Raw genomic sequence first — 21744 nt, 5'->3', positions numbered from 1 at the left:
TAAACAGTAATAATGGGGAAGAATAATTGTTTCTCCATGAATATATAGTGAAACTGTGATCGTGCTATATGTAAAAGTAAATTCGATTGGAGCAGCATATCGCATGCCAGGTGTTTGATTGCAATTTGACCAATCAAAATGAAGAAACCACAAGTAAAGCAATTTTAGTATTTATAGTATGGAAGAATTTGAATTAGTTCCTCATATTTGCTTATCAGAAATATAAACGATAAATTTCCCAGGCAAGAACTATAGTGCCATTGTCAATATTTGGCGACATGTTACAAAATAATTTTGTATAGTCCACTACTCCCAACATGAAATGTTGATAAAAACTAACAAACCTATTGATCAAAAACTTAAAAGCAATTCTTGAAACTGTCTGTATGGACCAAAATGGTGATGGAAATTACTGAAAATTTTAAAAAACTTATTTGCACTGATGTTTGTACTCAAAATATTGAATTTTTAATGATACAGCCACCGATCCACATGTGGTAATTCGGGCATCTCAACTTAATGATTAAATATTACTTTAGATCATTTCTCTTGCAACTAACCGTCTGCCCTGTAGACTTGTGCCATTAATCTAACAAACACAACCGAGACTCGATGATTGCCTGTAATCTGACTGTCTGCCACCACTGAGATTTTAATTCACATTTGCAAGGAGTTGAAATCTACCTAAGGAAATGTACACTGGCACTATTTACTTTAACATTATCCCGAACAGCTGCAGAGCTGGGTATCAACTAGTAAGACTTGCAATGTAAGCTGACAAGTATAATCTTGTTATACAGGAACCAACAACTGTCAAATTTTAGGAAGCGTCATTGGACGGGGTATCACTATGCATGGCCAGCTAGAAATGCAATCAGTATTTGTTATAAATAAAAATATACAACAAAGTGTGAATAATAATTTGTTGATAACTGAAACTTATTAAAGCAAGGTATAAAAGGATCCCATCGTAATACACTAGGTCTCTCTCCCCCGCTAAATTAATGGTCTCCTCCAATATTTCTTTTCCTAGTCATTCCACATTTTTCAGCGTATTCCAACTGACTGACTAGGTTAACTCTACACTGGCCCCTTAGTTAAAGTTTGGCGCCTTACTAAATTGGCAAATTCTAGCACGCATCCACGACCGTCTACCATGGGATTTCCGTCTGACATCACAACTACCGCGATCTACGACACAATTCAGCGCATTGGCCCAGATTGAATTAAATAAGTCCATGATAATTTACAAAGTATTTGATAATTCAAGGAGCTACTCAGCATCGTCATTTCACTTCAATGTTATATACCTATGTACTTTAGTTTATTTCAACATGATAGTCAGTTGGTCACTGACTTCATTTCAATGAAGCAGTTTGGGTAAGTATTTGAAATGTAAAAAATAAATCATGTCATCATTTAAACTTTTAATGTTGGCCAGATTCACAAGACAAGACTCTAGTCCCAGACTTATTTATTTATTACTCACTACTAGGCCTGGGGTATCACCCCCCCCCTCCAGATTTGAGGCAATCGTTTTGTGCGAAGCAAACCTCACTGGTGTGAATGTTAAACCACTGCATGACAACACAAAGATTTGAAAAAAAATAACATACGTCTTCTAGTAGTAGCACATATGCTTACGTAAACGGCAAAGATGTGTCTATGATCATAAAAAGTCTTATTTCGATAATTCCATATACAAAAATGCAATAATTATTGGAGAAGTGCTTCTAATATGGTAGGTATGGTTACGAGTTTGATTTGAAATCTATGAAAAAAATATAAAATGTAGCAGTGCCCAGTTCATGAAATATAGAGATTAGAGATTATAAGTGTAGGAATATTTGACAGTCCGGATTGTTTTTATCCTGATTATAAGAGATATTTGATGGAAATAAGAATGATTAAAGAAGTTCACCCCCACATCCTGACGTAAACACAAAGTGGCAATCACATACGATCCTTTCACCCAAAGACCCACGCACAACCATTAACAACCTGTCAACATATCATACAGGAGCTATTGAGGTTTAAAGCGATAGAAATAGACGTACCCTCAGTAGTAAAGAATTCAAAGCAATGCAATCAAAGAATTGCCAAGAACAAACAATGCCGAATGCACAAATCTAGACAGGGAAACAGGAATAGACATCAATCTTATATTTTCTCAATATCTCAGAAAACAACATTGCAGCTGAATTTTCATTGCCATGACAACCTATGAGAGTCTGTTTAAGTTCAATAGATCACATAAATTCTTCTATGTATGTGTATTAATTATAAGTAGTATGCTTTTTTTATTTGAATTAACCTTATATGCAGTTCAGCCACGATGGACAATAAATGTATCTAGCCGCATCTATCACTATCAAAGTATCAAAAATATGGATGGAAACGTACAATTATTGCGATACATTTTTAATAGTAATACAGTAATAAGTTCATTTGATTGATTGCAAAAAAATATCAGATAGTAAACCGTTATTTTTTTTTCCTGAGAAACAGATTTTCACAAATATTGGGAGTAGAATAGCTAAAGACCATGAGAGAGGGAGTTAATGCCCTCAATATTTTGTGCCATTCAAGCCATGCCATTCAAATTGAGTCCTGTAACTTAAAAGATCAGTAAACAGTCACAATAAAGGCAACAATACAGAACTGGAGGAAATCAGAAAGACATCAACAAACAAACATACATACATTCAATATATTGTAATTAATTTCACTATTTTAACATTTGGGTCAATTAATTTGAAAAAAAACAAACAGTTGCATTCACATGTTCACATAGATTTAATTTAGCAGGGTTCACTTATCATTGTCTTGAAAATAATCAATAAATAAAGGGTAGGAAAGGGAGCAAAAGAATACCTATCTATTCCCCTAAAAAATCCTTCTCTTCTTTCCTTAGTGAAAGTCATAACATGCAAAATGAAATCACCTAGAAATTCTATAATTCTAAACAGATCTTTGAAGGCAACCAACTTCTCGTTAACATTAATAGCCTTTTTAACATTGAGAGTGACCAAAATCTATTTAAGCCCAGTCTTCTCCTTCCTGTGTCCATGACAACACCAGGAGATTAAATCAATCAATAATGACTACAAATGTCATAGGGTAGTTCATACATACCTAAGAAGGTTTAATCACAGAGTAAGCTCCATTTAAAACAGACAGAGGTCATATTTAAAGCGGTTTACAGATTGTGTGAAAACCACAACAGCGGTTTTGGTTTAACCACCAACAAATTTGTCTTATCACAGATATGCAAATGATAGTACAGTAGCAGCATAAATCAAACCAAAAACATATATTTGCTCTATTGGGTAAAAGAAGCGTGTGCTTACATTGTACGTAAATGAAATATTAAAAAAACAGTCATTGTGTAGCAGTGTAAGTATGGTCTATTTAAAAATCCCACAAAACATCATTTGGTGCTTATAACACAAATACTGCACAAACACATATCTTTAGCAGTAAAATGCCTTCAAATGTAATCTATAATTTACTACCACTGAGGTAGGAAAAGAATGGAATGTGATACTTTATTTGTCAACTGTCTTCACTGAGCTTCCACTTACCCTTTGCCAGTTGCCAACGGTGACAAGAATTCATGGTACTTTCACCAGCAATGGTTCATTTTGAAACCATAAATTATTCAGAGAAAATTAGATTTTTTTTCACAAAAGTCAATTTAAAAACCCTTTTCCTGTAAAAATACCCCTGCGTCAAAACATGGTAATATGAAAAACCCTTTTTTTCAGGAGTAAATTGTCTCTTGTCTAGCCCTGTCGTTACCCTGGAAATAAAATCACATAAACCACAATGAAATACTGAACTTTTGTTTGTACTATATTTCAGCCGCTGTTAGATTCTGTGGCCTTGCATATTTGAGAATTTGTATGCTAATAATCAAAGGATATTGTGAGAGACATACATGTATGGACAGTGAGAACATACATACAGCCCTCCCATCACTCCTATTATTGACTAAGTCTCTTCAGAGGAAGGTATTTCTATGATATCCTAGTTTTCAATTTATATACAACCAAGGGAGAGTCTAAGAAATACATAACATTCAGGGAATGCTATAGAATAAAAAAAATATTAAACGATTTTCCTACAATTTTTCTTTACAGCAGTAGCTGATGAAAAAAAGACTAGTATTTCAATCTGTTTTACATTATGTGCCTGTTACTAAAGGAGAAAAAGAATATAAAGAATCATGTGCAGAGTAATTCATACATCAAACACAATGCTTGACTACTTTTTTGTGATGTACCACACATTTTACAACACTTCTGTAAAACTACAATGGGTGTGTAAGCAAGTAAGACTTGCTGAATGTGTGAGAGTTAAAATTTAAAGTTTTTTTTTTCAATCCAGGTATTACATGAAATCTTGAGGTACTGGTTTTATTTTTAAATAATTTTATTAAATTTAATAATTTTAATAATTTTTTAATAATTAGTATTTCCAGGCTATATAGGCAAACACACCAGAGAAAGTTGTACTTAAGTTTAAGAGTGATGTCTTTGTGTGGTATAATCTGTGCTATATAGGTCTGGTTTGGATAGATGGAATATTGGAATAAGGGGCTGGACAGGCGATGCTAAGCAAAGATGTAGAATGGAACAGAGAGGATAGGCCTGGCTAGGATAGATGAGACACGAGAAGAGAGGAAGACATGGCTAGGATAGATGAGACATGGGCAGTAAGAATATGCCTGGCTAGGATAGATGAGACACGAGAAGAGAGGAAGACATGGCTAGGATAGATGAGACATGGGCAGTAAGAATATGCCTGGCTAGGATAGATGAGACACGAGAAGAGAGGAAGACATGGCTAGGATAGACGAGACATGGGCAGTAAGAATGTGCCTGGCTAGGATAGATGAGACACGAGAAGAGAGGAAGACATGGCTAGGATAGACGAGACATGGGCAGTAAGAATATGCCTGGCTAGGATAGATGAGACACGAGAAGAGAGGAAGACATGGCTAGGATAGATGAGACATGGGCAGTAAGAATATGCCTGGCTAGGATAGATGAGACACGAGAAGAGAGGAAGACATGGCTAGGATAGATGAGACATGGGCAGTAAGAATAGGCCTGGCTAGGATAGATGAGACACGAGAAGAGAGGAAGACATGGCTAGGATAGATGAGACATGGGCAGTAAGAATATGCCTGGCTAGAATAGATGAGACACGAGAAGAGAGGAAGACATGGCTAGGATAGATGAGACATGGGCAGTAAGAATATGCCTGGCTAGGATAGATGAGACACGAGAAGAGAGGAAGACATGGCTAGGATAGATGAGACATGGGCAGTAAGAATAGGCCTGGCTGGGATAGATGAAACACAGACAGAAAGGATAGGGCTGGCTAGAAAAGATGGACAGGCTGAGTTAATCATTTCTGTTTGCAAGTAACTCCATTATTGTGCTGATTTTCAACATACAAACAAGTTTGATCACTAATTTTACTGAGAGATCTAGAACACAGTGCATATAGTAGATTAAAATGCTAGAGTGACTATTCAGTATAGTACATCGCATTGAAGCAAATCTCTAATACAAAACTATTACATTACTGAGATTTCCTAACATGACATAAGAACATATATTTATTATGTGTATTCTACAGGAGAATAACAAGATCTTTGCAAATAGCATGGAAATCACCCCTGCACGACATCATTATCAACAACTGCTTATAAGTACTGTGGATGTCATAGTAACAAATGCCTATTAAAAAATTCTAACAATCTTCGTTTTTTGGCTACAAAGACATTCTAAAGAACATTCCATGGAATTCAAGTCATTAAGTTCTTAATGAACATGTCATTGAAAATGACACAGTCCCCGTTAAGTTCCTTTTGTGCTAGTCATATTAAAGTGGAGGGGTTGTCGCAAGCGTGTCCTTGAAACTTGAGTTCCAAGTGGCGTATACAACAGATTGTTTATTTACATCAAAACATGTGTTTCGTGTCATAGTAATATGGCCAAAATGAAAACAGCCTTTATTCAGCCATCTTTGATCTGATTATGAAACACGCTGATATGTATGATGTATGTGCCAAATACAAATGAAAATGGTACATAAATTGTGGAAATATAGTCGTGAGGCCAAAAAGTCAGATGGCTGTCAATCAACCATCCTTGACCAGATTTTGAAACAAATTGTCATGGACATGCATCCTAACATGTATAAAGTACATGTATGTGCCAAATTTGAATGAAAACTGACATAGCACGTCCAAGATACTGCATAAAAAAAACCAAGATGCCTGCCAGTCGACCATCTTTGATCCAATTGCGAAATAAATCGTCATGGACATGTATCCTAACATGTATAATCTATGTACCAAGTTTGAATGACAACTGACAAAGCATGTCCAAATTACAACATTTTCAAAAAAACAAGATGGCTGCCAGTCGGTCATTTTGAATCGAATCGCTAAACCACTGCATGTGCATATGTCCCACATAAGGTACTAGGCACATGCAAAGAATGAACGGAATCGGTCCACAGGATTCTGAAATATGACGTTGGATAGACTGACGCACGGACACACGGACGGACTCAGGAACTCACGGACGGTCGGGGCCATGTATCTTAACATGTATGATCTATGTACTAAATTTGAATGAAAACTGACAAAGCATGTCCAAAATACGACATTTTCAAAAAACAAGATGGCTGCCAGTCGGCCATCTTTGATCCAATTGTGAAATAAATCATCATGGACATGTATTCTAACATGTATAATCTATGTACCAAGTTTGAATGAAAACTGACAAAGCATGTCCAAAATACAACATTTTCAAAAAACAAGATGGCTGCCAGTCGGCCATTTTGAATCGAATCGCTAAACCACTGCATGTGCATATGTCCCACATAAAGTACTAGGCACATGCGAAGAATGAACAGAATCGGTCCAAGGGATTCTGAGATATGACTCCGGACGGACGCACAGACGCACGGACGCACGGATGCACAGAGGGACAGAGACCGAATTATAAGTCCCCGTTTTCGGACTTCATTCGAACGGGGACTAATAATTATTCTTCTTTTTAAGCTACACTTAAAATCCCATATGTTGTTTTGTACTGCTATAAGTTGTACATGTACTGTCAGCATTATAGCTGCCACAAACTTCAGTGAAGTCATTCTATTAAGTGGCTCTTAATTTATACAAATAAAGTTTTACTCTGAGTAAATTAGGATTAAAAAGTACCGATTGGAATGCACATAACAGCATGCCACTGCGCACCTCAAAGAAAGAAAATATTTTAGCAAATTAAAACAGCAATTCAAAATATACCAATCACTTGATTCAGCATTTTCGGAGAAAAATTTGGAATGTAGGGGTTCTTCTCTGAAATCTTTGTTCCTCATGCAGACACTTCCAATAATGAAATACATCACTGTAATTACATCACTAGAAAAGTGCCCCGCCCCCCAAACCCAGGAACCCATCCACCCCTTGTTTGAATCATAATCTTCAGCAGACTGTTCATCAGAATGGTACTAACAAGTACATAACGTGTACATTACAGGCTTAGATTACCTCACATCACAAACTCTTTGAACACCAAAGTTATCTTTTGTGTCACCTTTCACAAAAGATTTTTCTCATTTTACTCATAATTTTATCAATAATTTTAACCAAAACCAGCAGCCAATCGGAATTTACATCCAATGTGTCTAAAATTAACAAACATTTTGCACCAACATATTGGCAGTATAAATTATATCAGATTTTCGTTAAAAAAAAATAATCTCTGTATGACTGTGACTGTACATTCTTGAGCAAACTTCTCTCTAGTGGAGTTTATTCACCATAAATCCATTTAAACTGCTAATTTTTCTCTTCAGCCAGAAATCTAATTTACTGAAGACGAATTGCGACATGGAAATAATAACTTAGTTCATGGCAGGGTAATAAAATGCCAACTGCACTGGTGAATTTTCACATGTCATGCACATACATAGAATGCTAATGCAATATAACAGTGTCTGGAATACCAATAACCTGAATGAGACATAGCCTGATAATTTACCTGCACTCTCTGGTTAAATCAATTTTTTGTGATTATTTTGTTATTTCACATTTGATTTTGGACAACGACAAAAACATCGAAAATTACTGGTAATTACTGATACATGTACATGTATGGCTTTTTTTCAATTTTTCAAATATATATTAAAATTTAAATTTGTATTTTTCCTCCAACCAACCAAAAGGTGTTCTAATCTCACAATTGCTACCTCTTTCATCCACATTTGTGACAGACTGTGTACATAGTGTATTATATCAGAGAGTGGGACACACCCCCATCTGCACCTCCCTGTTGAATAATAGAATAATCCATGGGCATGACAGACTTTGAGAATACTAGTATCATGTCAAAGAGTTGAAGAGAACACCCCCCTCTCTGAATAGTGGAATCATCCATGGGTATAACAGACTTTGAGAATATCATGTCAAAGAGCTGAAGAAAACACCCCTCCCATTGAATAATGGAATCATCCATGGCTCACAAAGAAATTACACTACATGGTAAATAGTGATGAAAGCCTTGAAGAGTATTGCATGAATCAGAGTAACCCTGACATTCCAGTATACACTCAATGCAGACACTTGTCCTGACTGCTACAGGTCATGTGCCTGCTTTAAACCACTGGGTGACAACATTAAAACATATTCCCTGCGGTGATTGATGTTATCGTCATGGTGATCTCATCATTACTTCTCTAAGGCTTACACAACTCAGCAGGGCGTTTGTTACATCATAGCAGCTTGTCAATGCTTCTATGATAGGAATGTGATCTTCCATAAAGGTAGCAATCAGATGTCATTTTTCTCTACTGCAGACAATGAAATTTTACCTTGACATACATTGTGCATTCACGAAATAGATCTTACACTAATTTTTGCAATCGTTTTTACTAAATACATATACACATCTTTTTTTAGTCTCTCAGTACTGTTAGTAATTAATATCAAGAATTTATAAGATTTAGGATATGAAGGGTGAGATATGTGATAAAGATCTCAACAGAATTTAAGAAGTTACACAAAATCCTAATGCAGATTCATTGATTCTGTGAAAGAACTGATTCGTGTTCATCTCATACCGTTTTTCAAAGCATGTAATACATATGTTTCTGAATGTGACAATCCAACATTTCCAATATCTATTGCATTCTGTGACACTATTGACTAGAAATATGTTTAATTTATGCATACATAATGGAATAACTGAACTCTTGTGATATCTTTAGTCGCATATCATCGCCCATGGTTATGAAAAAAGCATATCCTTATTCTCAGAAATTTTTGTTAGTACCTATTTTTGAAATTAATTCTATCTTATTTATTTGTTTATTTACTTTCAAAACATAATTTACTTTCACAACATAAGCTAGCATAATTTCTCAGAATTGATCATCAAAAACAAAATTGTGTCCATTTGGTCCAAAATTAAAAAATGAATTAATAAAAATAAATAAAACTTTGCAGAATGTGCCATCAATAATTTAAAATGAAATTTAACAGCAATTTAAACGTTAATTTATCTATTCATCATGATCGTCAACTTTTGTCACATTACACAAAATATTAGCCTACTCATTTCCAAAGAAAGGTGAATTAAATTTATTCCAAATTAGGGAAAAGTTTAAGTGAGGAAGTAAAAATGTAATAAGTTCAGTAGAGAGAAGTCTTAAAATGCAAATCAGCTGAAAAAATCACTTGAAACTCCATTAACATTAGCATACAAGCTCAATTCTTCATGCCATTGTAACATTTGTATATAATTTGCATATGATTTGCATATGATTTGCATAAACATAGGCAATCTCAGCCATCCCATGCTGGATTAGATGGAAACCATGAAATACAGGAAACATGCATGCCTAACAGACGTAAGACATCCAGAGAAGGATTTCCACTTCGGTGCCATCAAAGAGGAAAACATAATGTCTAGCTTTAGTCATTTTATGGCTTCTAGAAACTCTTTTTTTTTCGCCCCTTCAACCCCCACCCCCACTGATTTTTATTAAATTCATACAACACAAAAAGACACCAGTAGTTATCAGTGAAAGACTTGAATTTGATCTCACCATAACAAAATTAACATGGAAGAATAATAACAATACATTATTGTGGTTCCACAGGGTTTTGTAAATGCTGTATTGCCGCACAACTACTGAAATTGTTACCGTGATCGTTGCATCTCATGTTTTTAGTCAACTTTTGGCACAAAATTCACGTTTCACAAAATAAAGGCGCATATTTTTTGGAAGAATTTGTACACTGTTTATCAAGACATGTAGGCAATAAAAAATGATGTGCATTTATTTTGACATTATCAAAAAAATTACTATTCAGGCCGAGGCCATAACGTTCCATCATAATACAGTAAGTTCATCTGACAACAACATCTAATTACTGAATCTTGTTTTATCATTTACAGTATATAGTTTATCCTGCCTGTTACCATATAAACCATATAATTTTGTTTTAAATATTTCAAATCAAAAAATACATCCATTTAGTAAAAAAAAAATTATAAAATGAAAAAACAAGCATCCGGTCTGAGATAGCTCCGCTGTTAGCAATGCACATTTCAATTGAAGAACAGAAGATATCATTGGAAAATGAACAATATGTATAGTATCAAAGCAATGGGACTTGCTGTTTTCAGTCAAAAATATCACTTTTCACCAACAATGACAAAAATAATCATCAAAATTAGATAATTGAAAATATCATTACGAAATTAACAAATCTGAAAGAGGTCCACATGTAGTACCTATATATGTAATATCAAAGCAATTGGACTTGCAGTTTTTAACAAGAAGTCGAAAATATCACTTTTTGCCAAAAATGACAAAAATATTCACTAAAATTAGAGAATTAAAGATATCATTAAAAATGAACAAATCTGAGAGAAGTCCGCATGTAGTACCTATATATGTAATATCAAAGCAATTGGACTTGTGGTTTTTAACAAGAAGTCGAAAATGTCACTTTTTACCAAAAATGACAAAAATATTCACCAAAATTAGAGAATTAAAGATATCAACTTGAAATGAACAAACCTAAGTAAGATCTACCCAAGGTACATATACACCAAGTATCAAAGCATCGACGACGGACGACGACGGACAATCACTCATACGATCAGCTCCGCTAGACAAAGTCGACAGCGGAGCTAAAAAGTGCAAAATGTTGACAGAAAATATTATGGCACTTAATGGGTTGACATTTATTTATTTCTACTGAAATATGCAGGGAACTTTTCATGGTATAAGGTATTGTTTTTAAATAGATAAGTACAAAGTAACAATCGTTGTTTAATTCTTCTGGGAAAAACAAGCAGAGTTCAATTCCAGAAGCAGAAAATAACATGGCATACAGGATGATCCATTACCATCTTTAATTAATAATGATAATTTTTCAATTATAAAACAGCCTTGGAATGAAATTGAGCGTGATTCAGATGAAAAAAGACAGATGGAAATTTGACACAGCACACTCTCACTATCGACTGGCCATATTTTATACCTGATCAACTGTCCTGACCGGATGATTAAAGATTCAGCACCATTTGAATATTTCCTACGTGCACAAACCCATTTCCTGCCTCAATCGCGCTTAAAATTTCATGATTTAAATAATCAACATGAGCACTTGGTGGAATCAATAAAATATGCAGTATCCAAACTATAAAGCGTGATATGGACCTCTACGCTGGATTAGGATAATACCGGCCATTGCTGCAAATTGTATTCAAGGTTATTGAGAGCTTGATTACACCTAAGGTCATCATGAGTTCTCTACTACAGCAGGGGCAGAGCGTTGTTATAATAAAGAAATTACAGTGTCACTAATAAGGGTTAAACAGAGGGTCAAGGTAATTATGCACAGAATATCCATGTACATGAACACACATAGCTAATAACGTGAAAACAAACACACCACTTCCTACAAAATTTCATGAACACAGATTTTTGTCAATATTTGGGTGTAAAATTTTATATTTTGAACAAAATGAACATAATTTCTTGTGATCAAAACTTATTTTTGTCAATTGAAAAATTAAAAATGTTCTGTCACACACTTGCATAAACATACAAGTTATGAAATTCCAATACATAAATACAGAATAAGAAGACAGATAGCAATTTGCCTACACTATATATCTGCTATTATTCAATAACCACACACTAAAACAGTGAGCTAAAACAGGCAGCAGCAGCAGTACGTTATATACACTTCAAAGCAAAAAGAAATGCAAAATTGAGGATTAAAATGAAATTCAATGTTTCTACAGTATTTTACAAAAATGGAATGAAAATTGTTGAAAATAACAAGAAAATGGTCATTTTGGTAATGTTGAGACCAGTTAATTTCTCATCAATATCAGTGATAGATAAAACATATCAAAGTATATACTGAATAGAGTGTTCTGATATCACACTAACATTAGTTTTTCAAATCAAGATTCTTTCACAAAATGAAGTCATAATTTCGAAACTAAAATGACAGGTTTTATAATTTCTAGCTGATCATGATGATAATAGTTGATAAACAAAAAGATTCATATTTATTCTCGTAATGAAATGAAACCAAAATGATAATAATGGGTCACCTACAGGTCATCAGGTGGTAGTCAGAAAATTCCAATTCAACTTTTAATAAATCGAACATTTGTTTTCAAAAAAAATCAATTGACAACAATATTCAGGGATAAAATGAGAACCAGATTTCAGGTGTTTTCAAAAAGAGGCCATTTCAGGATTTTCACTAGTGGAGCTCTCCTGTCATTAATTTGCAATGATTCAGTGTGTATTCTGTCAGTTTGCATCTGTATCACGCACACATACACACACATGTACACTAATGTACTTGACATTATACTCTAATTTGTCAATCTCATACAAACTCTTACTGATTCAAATAAAACTTTCCAACACAGATATGACCTGGTGCCATTTTTGTTTTCTGATTCAGAAGTGAAAAATGCTAAAGTTCATATTTCTTATACTTCACATGAAGCTCTTAAAGCTATGTGTTTTATTGGTTTGATGAAATAAGAGGGAAATATTATAATCATTCTCTTATATATTTAACAGTTTGAAATGATATGTATCTAAGATAGCTGATTTGCATATTAATTCATTTCCACATATGAATTTCCTATTTTGATATAAATATGAATGACATCATTATTTTAATATTTTATGTAAGTTCCTTTTAACTACAAGCTAAAGCAAAACAATAATATGTATTGAAGAATATATCATTTGCAATACCATGTTTGCATGTTAATCAGCTAATTTGCATATTAGCTTATCTCTTGTTTTGAGAGATTTTTTTTCACAAATCGCAAATTTCAGTGATTATTAAAAATATTTAAATCTATTTTAATATTTTATTTGAGTTCATTTTAATTACAGACTACAGCAAAACAATATGTATTGAAAGATATATATTATTTTTAATACTATGTTTGCATATTAATCAGCTAATTTGCATAGTGGCTTAACTCTAGTTTTGTGAGATTTTTTTTCACCAATCGCAAATTTCAGTGATTATTAAAAATAGCATATTTAAAACCAATTGTACATAATACTTTAAAGAAGTATTCAGTACCATAAAACAACTATTGATGACTTCAGCAGAAGATAGACAAATTTATGAAAAGCAAAATAAGTTATATGCTGCACCTAACTATAGATAAATTTATAAGTCCTTCAGAACATATTGAATTACTACTAAAAATGACAAAGTTTGATTAGATTATGAATATGAGAACTAATTAATTCTTTTCAAGGACTGTAACTATTTTACTCTAATATGTTTTAATGGGAAATTATATTAGATTGATATTGAGAATGTACAAAGCTGCAAAGAAAGAAAGAATTTCCTGATTACAGGAAAGTCCTCAGTATAAATGAAATATGTCAATATTTGTTGTGATTGTTAGACTGTGAATAAAAAGACCGGGAGTTGCAGTGTGTAACATTATTTACATATTTTTCAATCTACATAATACTGAGTCTACATAGCCTTTGTGAATATACTCACCGAGTAAAATGTAAACAGGACCTGGGAAGCAGGCTCCTTACATATAGACAGCACCTAGACAGCTAACTATGCAATGTAAACATCACCTAGGCAGCTTGATATACAATGTACACATGTAAACAGCACCTAGGCAGCAGGCTACTTACATAGAGACAGCACCTAGACAGCTAACTATGCAATGTAAACAGCACCTAGGCAGCTTGATATACAATGTACATTTGTAAACAGGACCTAGGCAGCAGGCTACTTACATATAGACAGCACCTAGACAGCTAACTATGCAATGTAAACAGCACCTAGGCTGCTTGATATACAATGTACACATGTAAACAGCACCTAGGCAGCAGGCTACTTACATATAGACAGCACCTAGACAGCTAACTATTCAATGTAAACAGCACCTAGGCAGCTTGATATACAATGTACATTATGTAAATAGGACCTAGGCAGCAGGCTACTTACATATAGACAGCACCTAGACAGCTAACTATGCAATGTAAACAGCACCTAGTGTTCTACAATTCGGATTATTCAATGCAAATTTGAGTCACTCACTTTATTTCTGTTAAATTTGGTGATATTGTCATGATGCACAAATGCTTAATTCTATTTGGGAAGGGGGCACATGACAATCTAGATTGCATGATTTAGAGAAATTCATACTCAATTCAGGTGTTCGGAAGATTGGAGCAAAACCAACGGAAGTGTTTTAGTAACTCTACAATTGGAACGTGGAGCAAATGGAACAAAAACCAGCATTTACATTTAAGTGCAGATCTCCCAATGGAATCGGTAATGCTACATTTCAAGGTTTCTTAAAACGAAATGATTTTGTTCTCGAAAAATCAAGTACCAGAAGTTTCCTGAATAAGTTAAAGTAATACCATTATAGAGGTTTCATGCTAAAATTTATATTAAAAGCAAAACTATCAACTTTAATCCCATTTTTATTTACCACAATTCTAAATGGCATGATTTTTTTTAAATATTTTGAATGCCATAATTTTTCCCACCAAACATTTTGCTATAATAATTGCCTATTTTAATACATTTTTCGATAATTTTTGTGCTAATTTTGGATTAAATGGACATAATTTCCCATTGCCTCCAGGTAGTCATCAAAAGTTTTGAATAATTATGTAGGTTTATTAACAAAATATTAATTGTTAAATAACACACTGCTTTGCTCAAGGCAGGACAAATAGTGTATCAACTTATTATGTAATACACAACAGAAATATATTTTACACCTAATTCTAAGCATTCCTAAGAAGTATTCCTCATTTCATTTGTATTACAGAAACAATGTAAGCAAAATTGATTACTTAAAAATAAAATGCACATAAACAGAAGATTTCTCCTTGTTTCCTCCTCACTCTGAAGTTTTTACGTTTCTCCTTGACCTGTTCAAATGGCTTATACATTTTGTACCACTTGCCATATAGGAGGAGGTTTTCAAATGGAAATTGGTTTGAAATTCAATATCTACTCAATTTTACATATTTATGTCCCACGGGCACTAAGTTAATAAGGAAGTGAAAGAAATTTATATCAATGCTGGGAAAAAATGAAATTGGAGAAAAACAGAAGTGGGAGAAAACTTATAATTACAGATTTTATTCCATATCACACAGATGGATGATATAAAACATGACAACAATTTCTGAGCTGAAGATTTCAACCTTACTTATACATGCTTGTATCAAATAAATAAAATTTGGATGCAGTTTCGCAGTTTTTATTTCATTGCCAATTTTTTTCTGTAATTTTCTTTCATTTCATTTTCAAATTAAAGCACATACTATAGATGATAGAATGTTAGAATTTGTTATCACTGAAATCTAACTTTAATCAGCGTTGTTTATCAAAACAACAATCTGATATTAACTGTGATGGTGACGAGCATGAACAAAACAGCAAGCAACCATCAACAAATTCTGGATATGGTGTCAACATACAGCTACTACTAAATGTTATTCAACATTCCTCAATATCACCAACCTACAAACGCAGCATTCACTACCGGTGAGCAAACACTAAACCCACTATGAATTATTAATCACTCAAATTTAATATTATAACAAATTATCAAAATCAGAGGATACGGGTAGTTTTGGAATTATAAATTTGTTGACAAATTTCAACATAGTGACTGAAAAATGTCAAGGCTCCTTGTATTTCCCTAATTTATTTATAAATGATTTCAAATTTGATATACTGTATACTTGGAATGTGAAATTCACTCTAAGTACTAAAATTTAGCAATAAATTACCTTCAAAATTATTTAACTGTGAATTAGAATTACTGACCACCCCTCATTGTATTTTAATACTCCCTATATTCATACAATTTATAAAAGACCACAATTCCATAGCAGCCATCAGGTCCCAATTTATGCTGAATATTACAAAGTTTTTGACTGTCAAAAGACGAGTTTTATTTGATCAGACATTAAAGTACCGCTGGAAAATTAATTTATAATATCCTAACAATTCAATTTTCAAGTCTGTTGTTGTCTGTTATAAAGAAACAACTACGTTATCAGAAAATAGGCTACCAAATTGGTTTCTATTTATACGGTGTAAGGGCATCTCAATTATATGAAGGTATCAACGTAGAGACAGATAGACATGGCAAACAATGTGACAAGGAATCCTTTTATGTAGGATGCTTGCCACTCACAAGGGAAACATCACAAACCAAGACTTGTTTCAATTATCCAACCAAATTATTGATAAGTAAAGTAATAACTTCAATATCTGTATCATTCATATTTATTCTGTGAAACAATTAGTAATTATTAATATAGGTTTTCGTTACAAATTCCCAGTTCAGATTGTAAAGCACCTATCGAATAAGTCATGCCCTTTTGTAATGACGTGCTGTTTTGACGTAGAAATGACGTAAATGTGTGACAGCTAGGTCATTCAAGAAAACTTTGTTTCTGCGGTTGTTCATCATTAAGAACAGCATATTTGCTCTGAAATGCATCCCCAAGGGAAGTACATATAAACTGAAAACTGCATTTATTCTAGGCTAGATCATTGAAATATACGTCTCATTTGGATCTGTCATTTACGCACGCACCTTTAATAGAACAAATACAATAGTGTAAATTCTTAAAAAGTGTGTTTCACACGATGAATGACTAGTCATCAAAACATTGTTGATGCTGAGCACAAGCCTTCCTTTCATCTGTCCACAATGCACATCATAGCAGCATTTCAATGTACAAAAGACATGACTTTATTGGAAAGATGCCGTTAATTTTTGCACATGTAAGAAATAATTCATGCTCTGTGGCAACATAGTTAACAATGACATACGGACAGACAGATTTCACTAATGTTTGCACCAAATGCAGCTTAACCATTCCATGAAAATAATCAATACGCCATCCTGTATCATAAGACAACATAATAGGAATCCCATTCTGCTACCATTACCAAGCAATTACACAAACAGCAACATCTCAAAGACACTCACATTACCACATCAAATAAACGCTGTCACAACTACTAAACCCTCTCTTTCCTTTCATCAAAGTTTTAAGCAATAACACAGAGAACACAATAAAAGAAACCTTACCTGTCCCGTTGACCACCGTTTTGGTACAGCTGCCTGATGCTTTGCTTTTGATTGTGGCACTGGAGATGGTGGGCTCCACTGTGTTGTACCGCTAGGCACGTGCCAGTAATAGGTTCCCGAACTGTCCGTTACCTCTCGCCATCCGGGAGGCAGAGACAGGCTCTTGGTGATGCCTTTACTGAGACAGGTGGAGTTTGTAGTTATAGCGGAAGTGGATGAAGAGGCACCATGTTGATTGTATCCACCTTTAGATTGTTTATTTGGTACAGTACAAAGGTCAGAGTTACCGCTCAAACACTTATCGCGAATGGTGTCGCCGGGAGTTTTGTCCTCGTAGGACGTCTCACTGGCATAGCCAAAGTCTGGCTGTCCCTCATAAGGTGATAATGTTCTGCCAAGATAGGCTTGCTCTTCTTCAAGTTCACGTTCTTGGCTGTGCCGCATACTAAAACTTTTATAGAGCATTTCATAGGTGGACTCACAGTCCGTGCTGCTATCTGTGGTTTGTTGTTCTGAGTAAGGTGTTTCATGTTGCAATGGTTCGTACATCACACCTTTCATGTCCACTTCAGAATCGGAATAAACACTTTGTACACTTGAGGATGCCGGGCTCTCGCCAGATCCAATGCCAATGTATCTGGCAGCCGAAGATTCTAAGCTAGCGTAGTAACTTAGAAATCCTGGACCAGAATTTCTGGTTAATGTTGCAGTGTCATTGTCCTCATTCAGGGACTCAGTACCTGGATCAATACATTCCAGTTCACTGTCTCTATCAGTAGATTCATAATAAACTTTATCATCGTCCTCATCAACTGTTCCAGTCTCATCACTTTCACAATCCCCTCCATCATCTTCTTCAATTTCATCCGTCTCTACGTCATCATCTTCCTCTTCATCCTCATCCTCTTCATCTTCTTCGGAATCTTCTACCTCCTCAACTCCATCATCAATAAAGTCAATATCAGCAAACAAGTCTGCTTTCTTCTTCTTTTTCTCACAATCATCGCTCTCATCTTCAGTTGTTGTCGTTGAGCTAGTGTCACCATCAGGCGAATGAAAGTTAACGCTGGGATCTTTTGTCAAATCGATTCCCATTGCGGATAAATCAGTCGTCGCATACTTTTTTCGGCTCTTATTGTTGCGTTTGCTATTGGCAGCGTTCTCCAGGTTATACAGATTTGGGAAGTCCAAGTCTGGGCCCACAATTTGCTCCAGAGCAATAATTCGAAGATCATTTTCCAAAGCGGCTGTGAAATGTTCTTTTGCAGAGGAGGAAAAATTCCTATTGGCGTCATCTGTAGCAATGGCCATGGTTGTTGGTTTTTCTCCATTTGACTGTTGATTGGCCTGTAAGTCCAAACTGTTCACATAACTTGGATTTATGATGGTCGACACTGGGCCTTGGTTGGCTGTGAAAAAAAAACACATTAAGACATATCAATTTTATGCACATAAGTTTTTATGGAAAACACAACAGTGTATGGATTATTGTAGGGAGTCAATTGGTCATTTTGGTAACTTCTGGAGAGAGATATTCATGAAAGAAAACTCATGTTATCTCTTATTTAGTTTTAATCAATATTCTGTTCAATATCAAAATCAGTTAGCATCAGTGATTTGTCATATTGACTTTGAGGGCACAATGGTTACTTTTGAGAAAAGTTAGTCATCCCAAGCATATTAAATCAAGTCACAGTGATAAAAATAATAACAGCATCTCATTTCCAGGTTAATATAATTTTTTTTAATACTAATACACTACTGCCTATAATTCCCAATGAAAATTTAACTGCAAAAATTAATTAGAAACACCAATAAAAAAGCAATCTCAAGTTGAACACCTTGTAATATCCGTTTGTGTCAACGTGGAATAATTAAATATACAGATATTATAGAGATATGTATCAAACAGGGCAGGTGTTACCACGAATGAAACTCGTAAAATTAATAGGAAAACAACTCAATCTGAACAACACATCAAAGCCTGCAAATTAAGAGGCCTTCACAAGTGTGGGAAATCGGTGATAGGTTTCATTGGTTTGATCGAGTCAAAGTTCATACAGACGGTCAAATCATCAAAATACATTATGACAGACTAATGCATGGATTTAAAATATGTAGGTTTTGCTGACGTAAATGGATTTTCATTTAAGAGGTTTTAAGTGTAATTAAAAAATGCTTGCGTGTAACATTGAGTGAGCTAGACTATAAGAAACCTATGATCACGCAGTGAACGTTGGTGGGTATAATCGACGAGTACGTCACCTCAAGCAAGCTATAGGTTCTACTAATCATTCATCATTTGACTGAATTTATTGACAAGTAATGAGGCAAAAATAAATTTGCTGATAGCTTCACTGTATTACTCGCATATGACAGACAAAAACACTGACATGATGACCAGCTGGGTTCAAAGAGAAGACCCTAAACATATTACTTCATCAGAATCATATTCATGAATTCCTGAAACTATTGGCACCATAAAACTCATGTTGAAAAGTATAATGCTCACGATGACCACAGAAATCTGCTGTATTTTGAGTTGTGCTAAAATATTTTCCTTTTAGAAAATATTCCACAAAGAGTTGCACAATCATGTGTCAACCAAAAACCTTCTATCTGTAAACAAAACAGGTTAGAAACGACAGAGTTCATTTAGAAAGAGATAATGTTTACCGCATGATACACAATTTCTAAGCAGGCTAGCAAGAGTCATTTAATTTAGCCTAGTAGAATGGTGTTACATAGCCCAGAGGGCATCAAGCAATACGATTTAATTAGCCAGCTAGCAGATCTAAGTTTTAACCACAATTATCTCTAAAGTAATAAAAACCATACACATACTCAAAGTAACTGGTAAATACTACATGTATGTATGATAAAAGACAATTTATTTTTTTGTTTTTATTTCATGAAATTATTTTTTAAAAGCCTGAAACACATGCAGTTGAATATAAGGGTGTGGCTACCCAGAATGCAATACAAATTGTAACACATCCTACACATTTTGATCATTGCTTACTCACGCCATGATTTTTTTTCTAATTTCTACATTAATTTTTGAATGTATAAACTTAATTTTACATTATCAGCGGGTACTGTTAAAAATGTGTATAAAATATGAGTTTATTTTTTCAATGGACATATACTACTGTAGAATACTTTATTTTAGCTGGAATTAATTTTCGCTGAAAAGGCTTATTGGGTGTTTTGTGTGGAATTTATTTTCACTGATTTTTGACGAGTTGAATGTAAATATAGGAAAAAAGGTATATTCACTGGATTTTATTTTCACAAAATCGTTCTTTCAGCGAAAATAGCGAAAATTAATTCAAAGGGAAAATAAAGTATTTTACAGTAAATTCGACCCATGAACAAATTTAGATCATTTCAGACACTCACCTATAATGAACATTTTTAAAAAAATTTTAAATTAAACTACATAATTCAAGATAGCAACATAAAATGGTGAGTAATTACAATTATTACCAGAAACGACATCTCGGCATTGAAACATATGTGCAAGATAAAATGCTACTGTTGGGAATGAAATTTGAACTATAGGTAATCTCTTCTAGTCAGCCGATCTGGGAACAAAACTTAAACAGCGAAAGGCAGGTAATTTTATTAATAATAAATTCCAACAGTTTCAGGTCAACTCAAAGCCATGTTTTATTCTACAAGCGCAATCACTTTTATATGACCTTGCATCATACACTCCAATTCAATTTTTCATACAATAAATGTTTTATTCGGTTTCATTATAACGTACTAGTCTTATTTACACTTATTTGAGAATTCACAAGGTAATGTTGAAATGCCGTCAAAATTTATTCTAAAATGCTGGAATTAAATAGGAAGCGTTCATAAATATTACAGCGAAACGGCCGCAATATGACAGAACCATTGAACGAGGAGCAAAGGAATAATTCTATCCTACATAACAAGTAATTCAAGGAAAACATGGGTACACTGATATATATATATATTTTCAGGTCAAATACTATCTTATTATCAACAAATTACAGTTTTCTGAGAGTTTTCTGCC

The 21744-nt window shown here is 34.1% G+C and overlaps 1 protein-coding gene across 3 annotated transcripts in view; it reads right to left on the bottom strand.

Moving 5' to 3' along the window:
* LOC100371081 (uncharacterized) overlaps positions 1-21744 on the bottom strand; it is a 144597-nt gene that overhangs the window by 22228 nt on the left and 100625 nt on the right. For all 3 annotated transcript variants that reach the window (XM_085498042.1, XM_085498041.1, XM_085498043.1), the window contains one exon: positions 17697-19105. In XM_085498042.1, coding sequence (XP_085354168.1) covers positions 17697-19105 — 1409 coding nt within the window. The remainder of the gene's footprint in view (positions 1-17696; positions 19106-21744) is intronic.

This window comes from Saccoglossus kowalevskii, chromosome 4 (assembly GCF_978046115.1).
Source record: "Saccoglossus kowalevskii chromosome 4, keSacKowa6.1, whole genome shotgun sequence".
Lineage (NCBI taxonomy): Eukaryota > Metazoa > Hemichordata > Enteropneusta > Harrimaniidae > Saccoglossus > Saccoglossus kowalevskii.
Note: the sequence above shows the minus strand (reverse complement) of the source record. Positions and strands in the feature narration are given on the sequence as shown.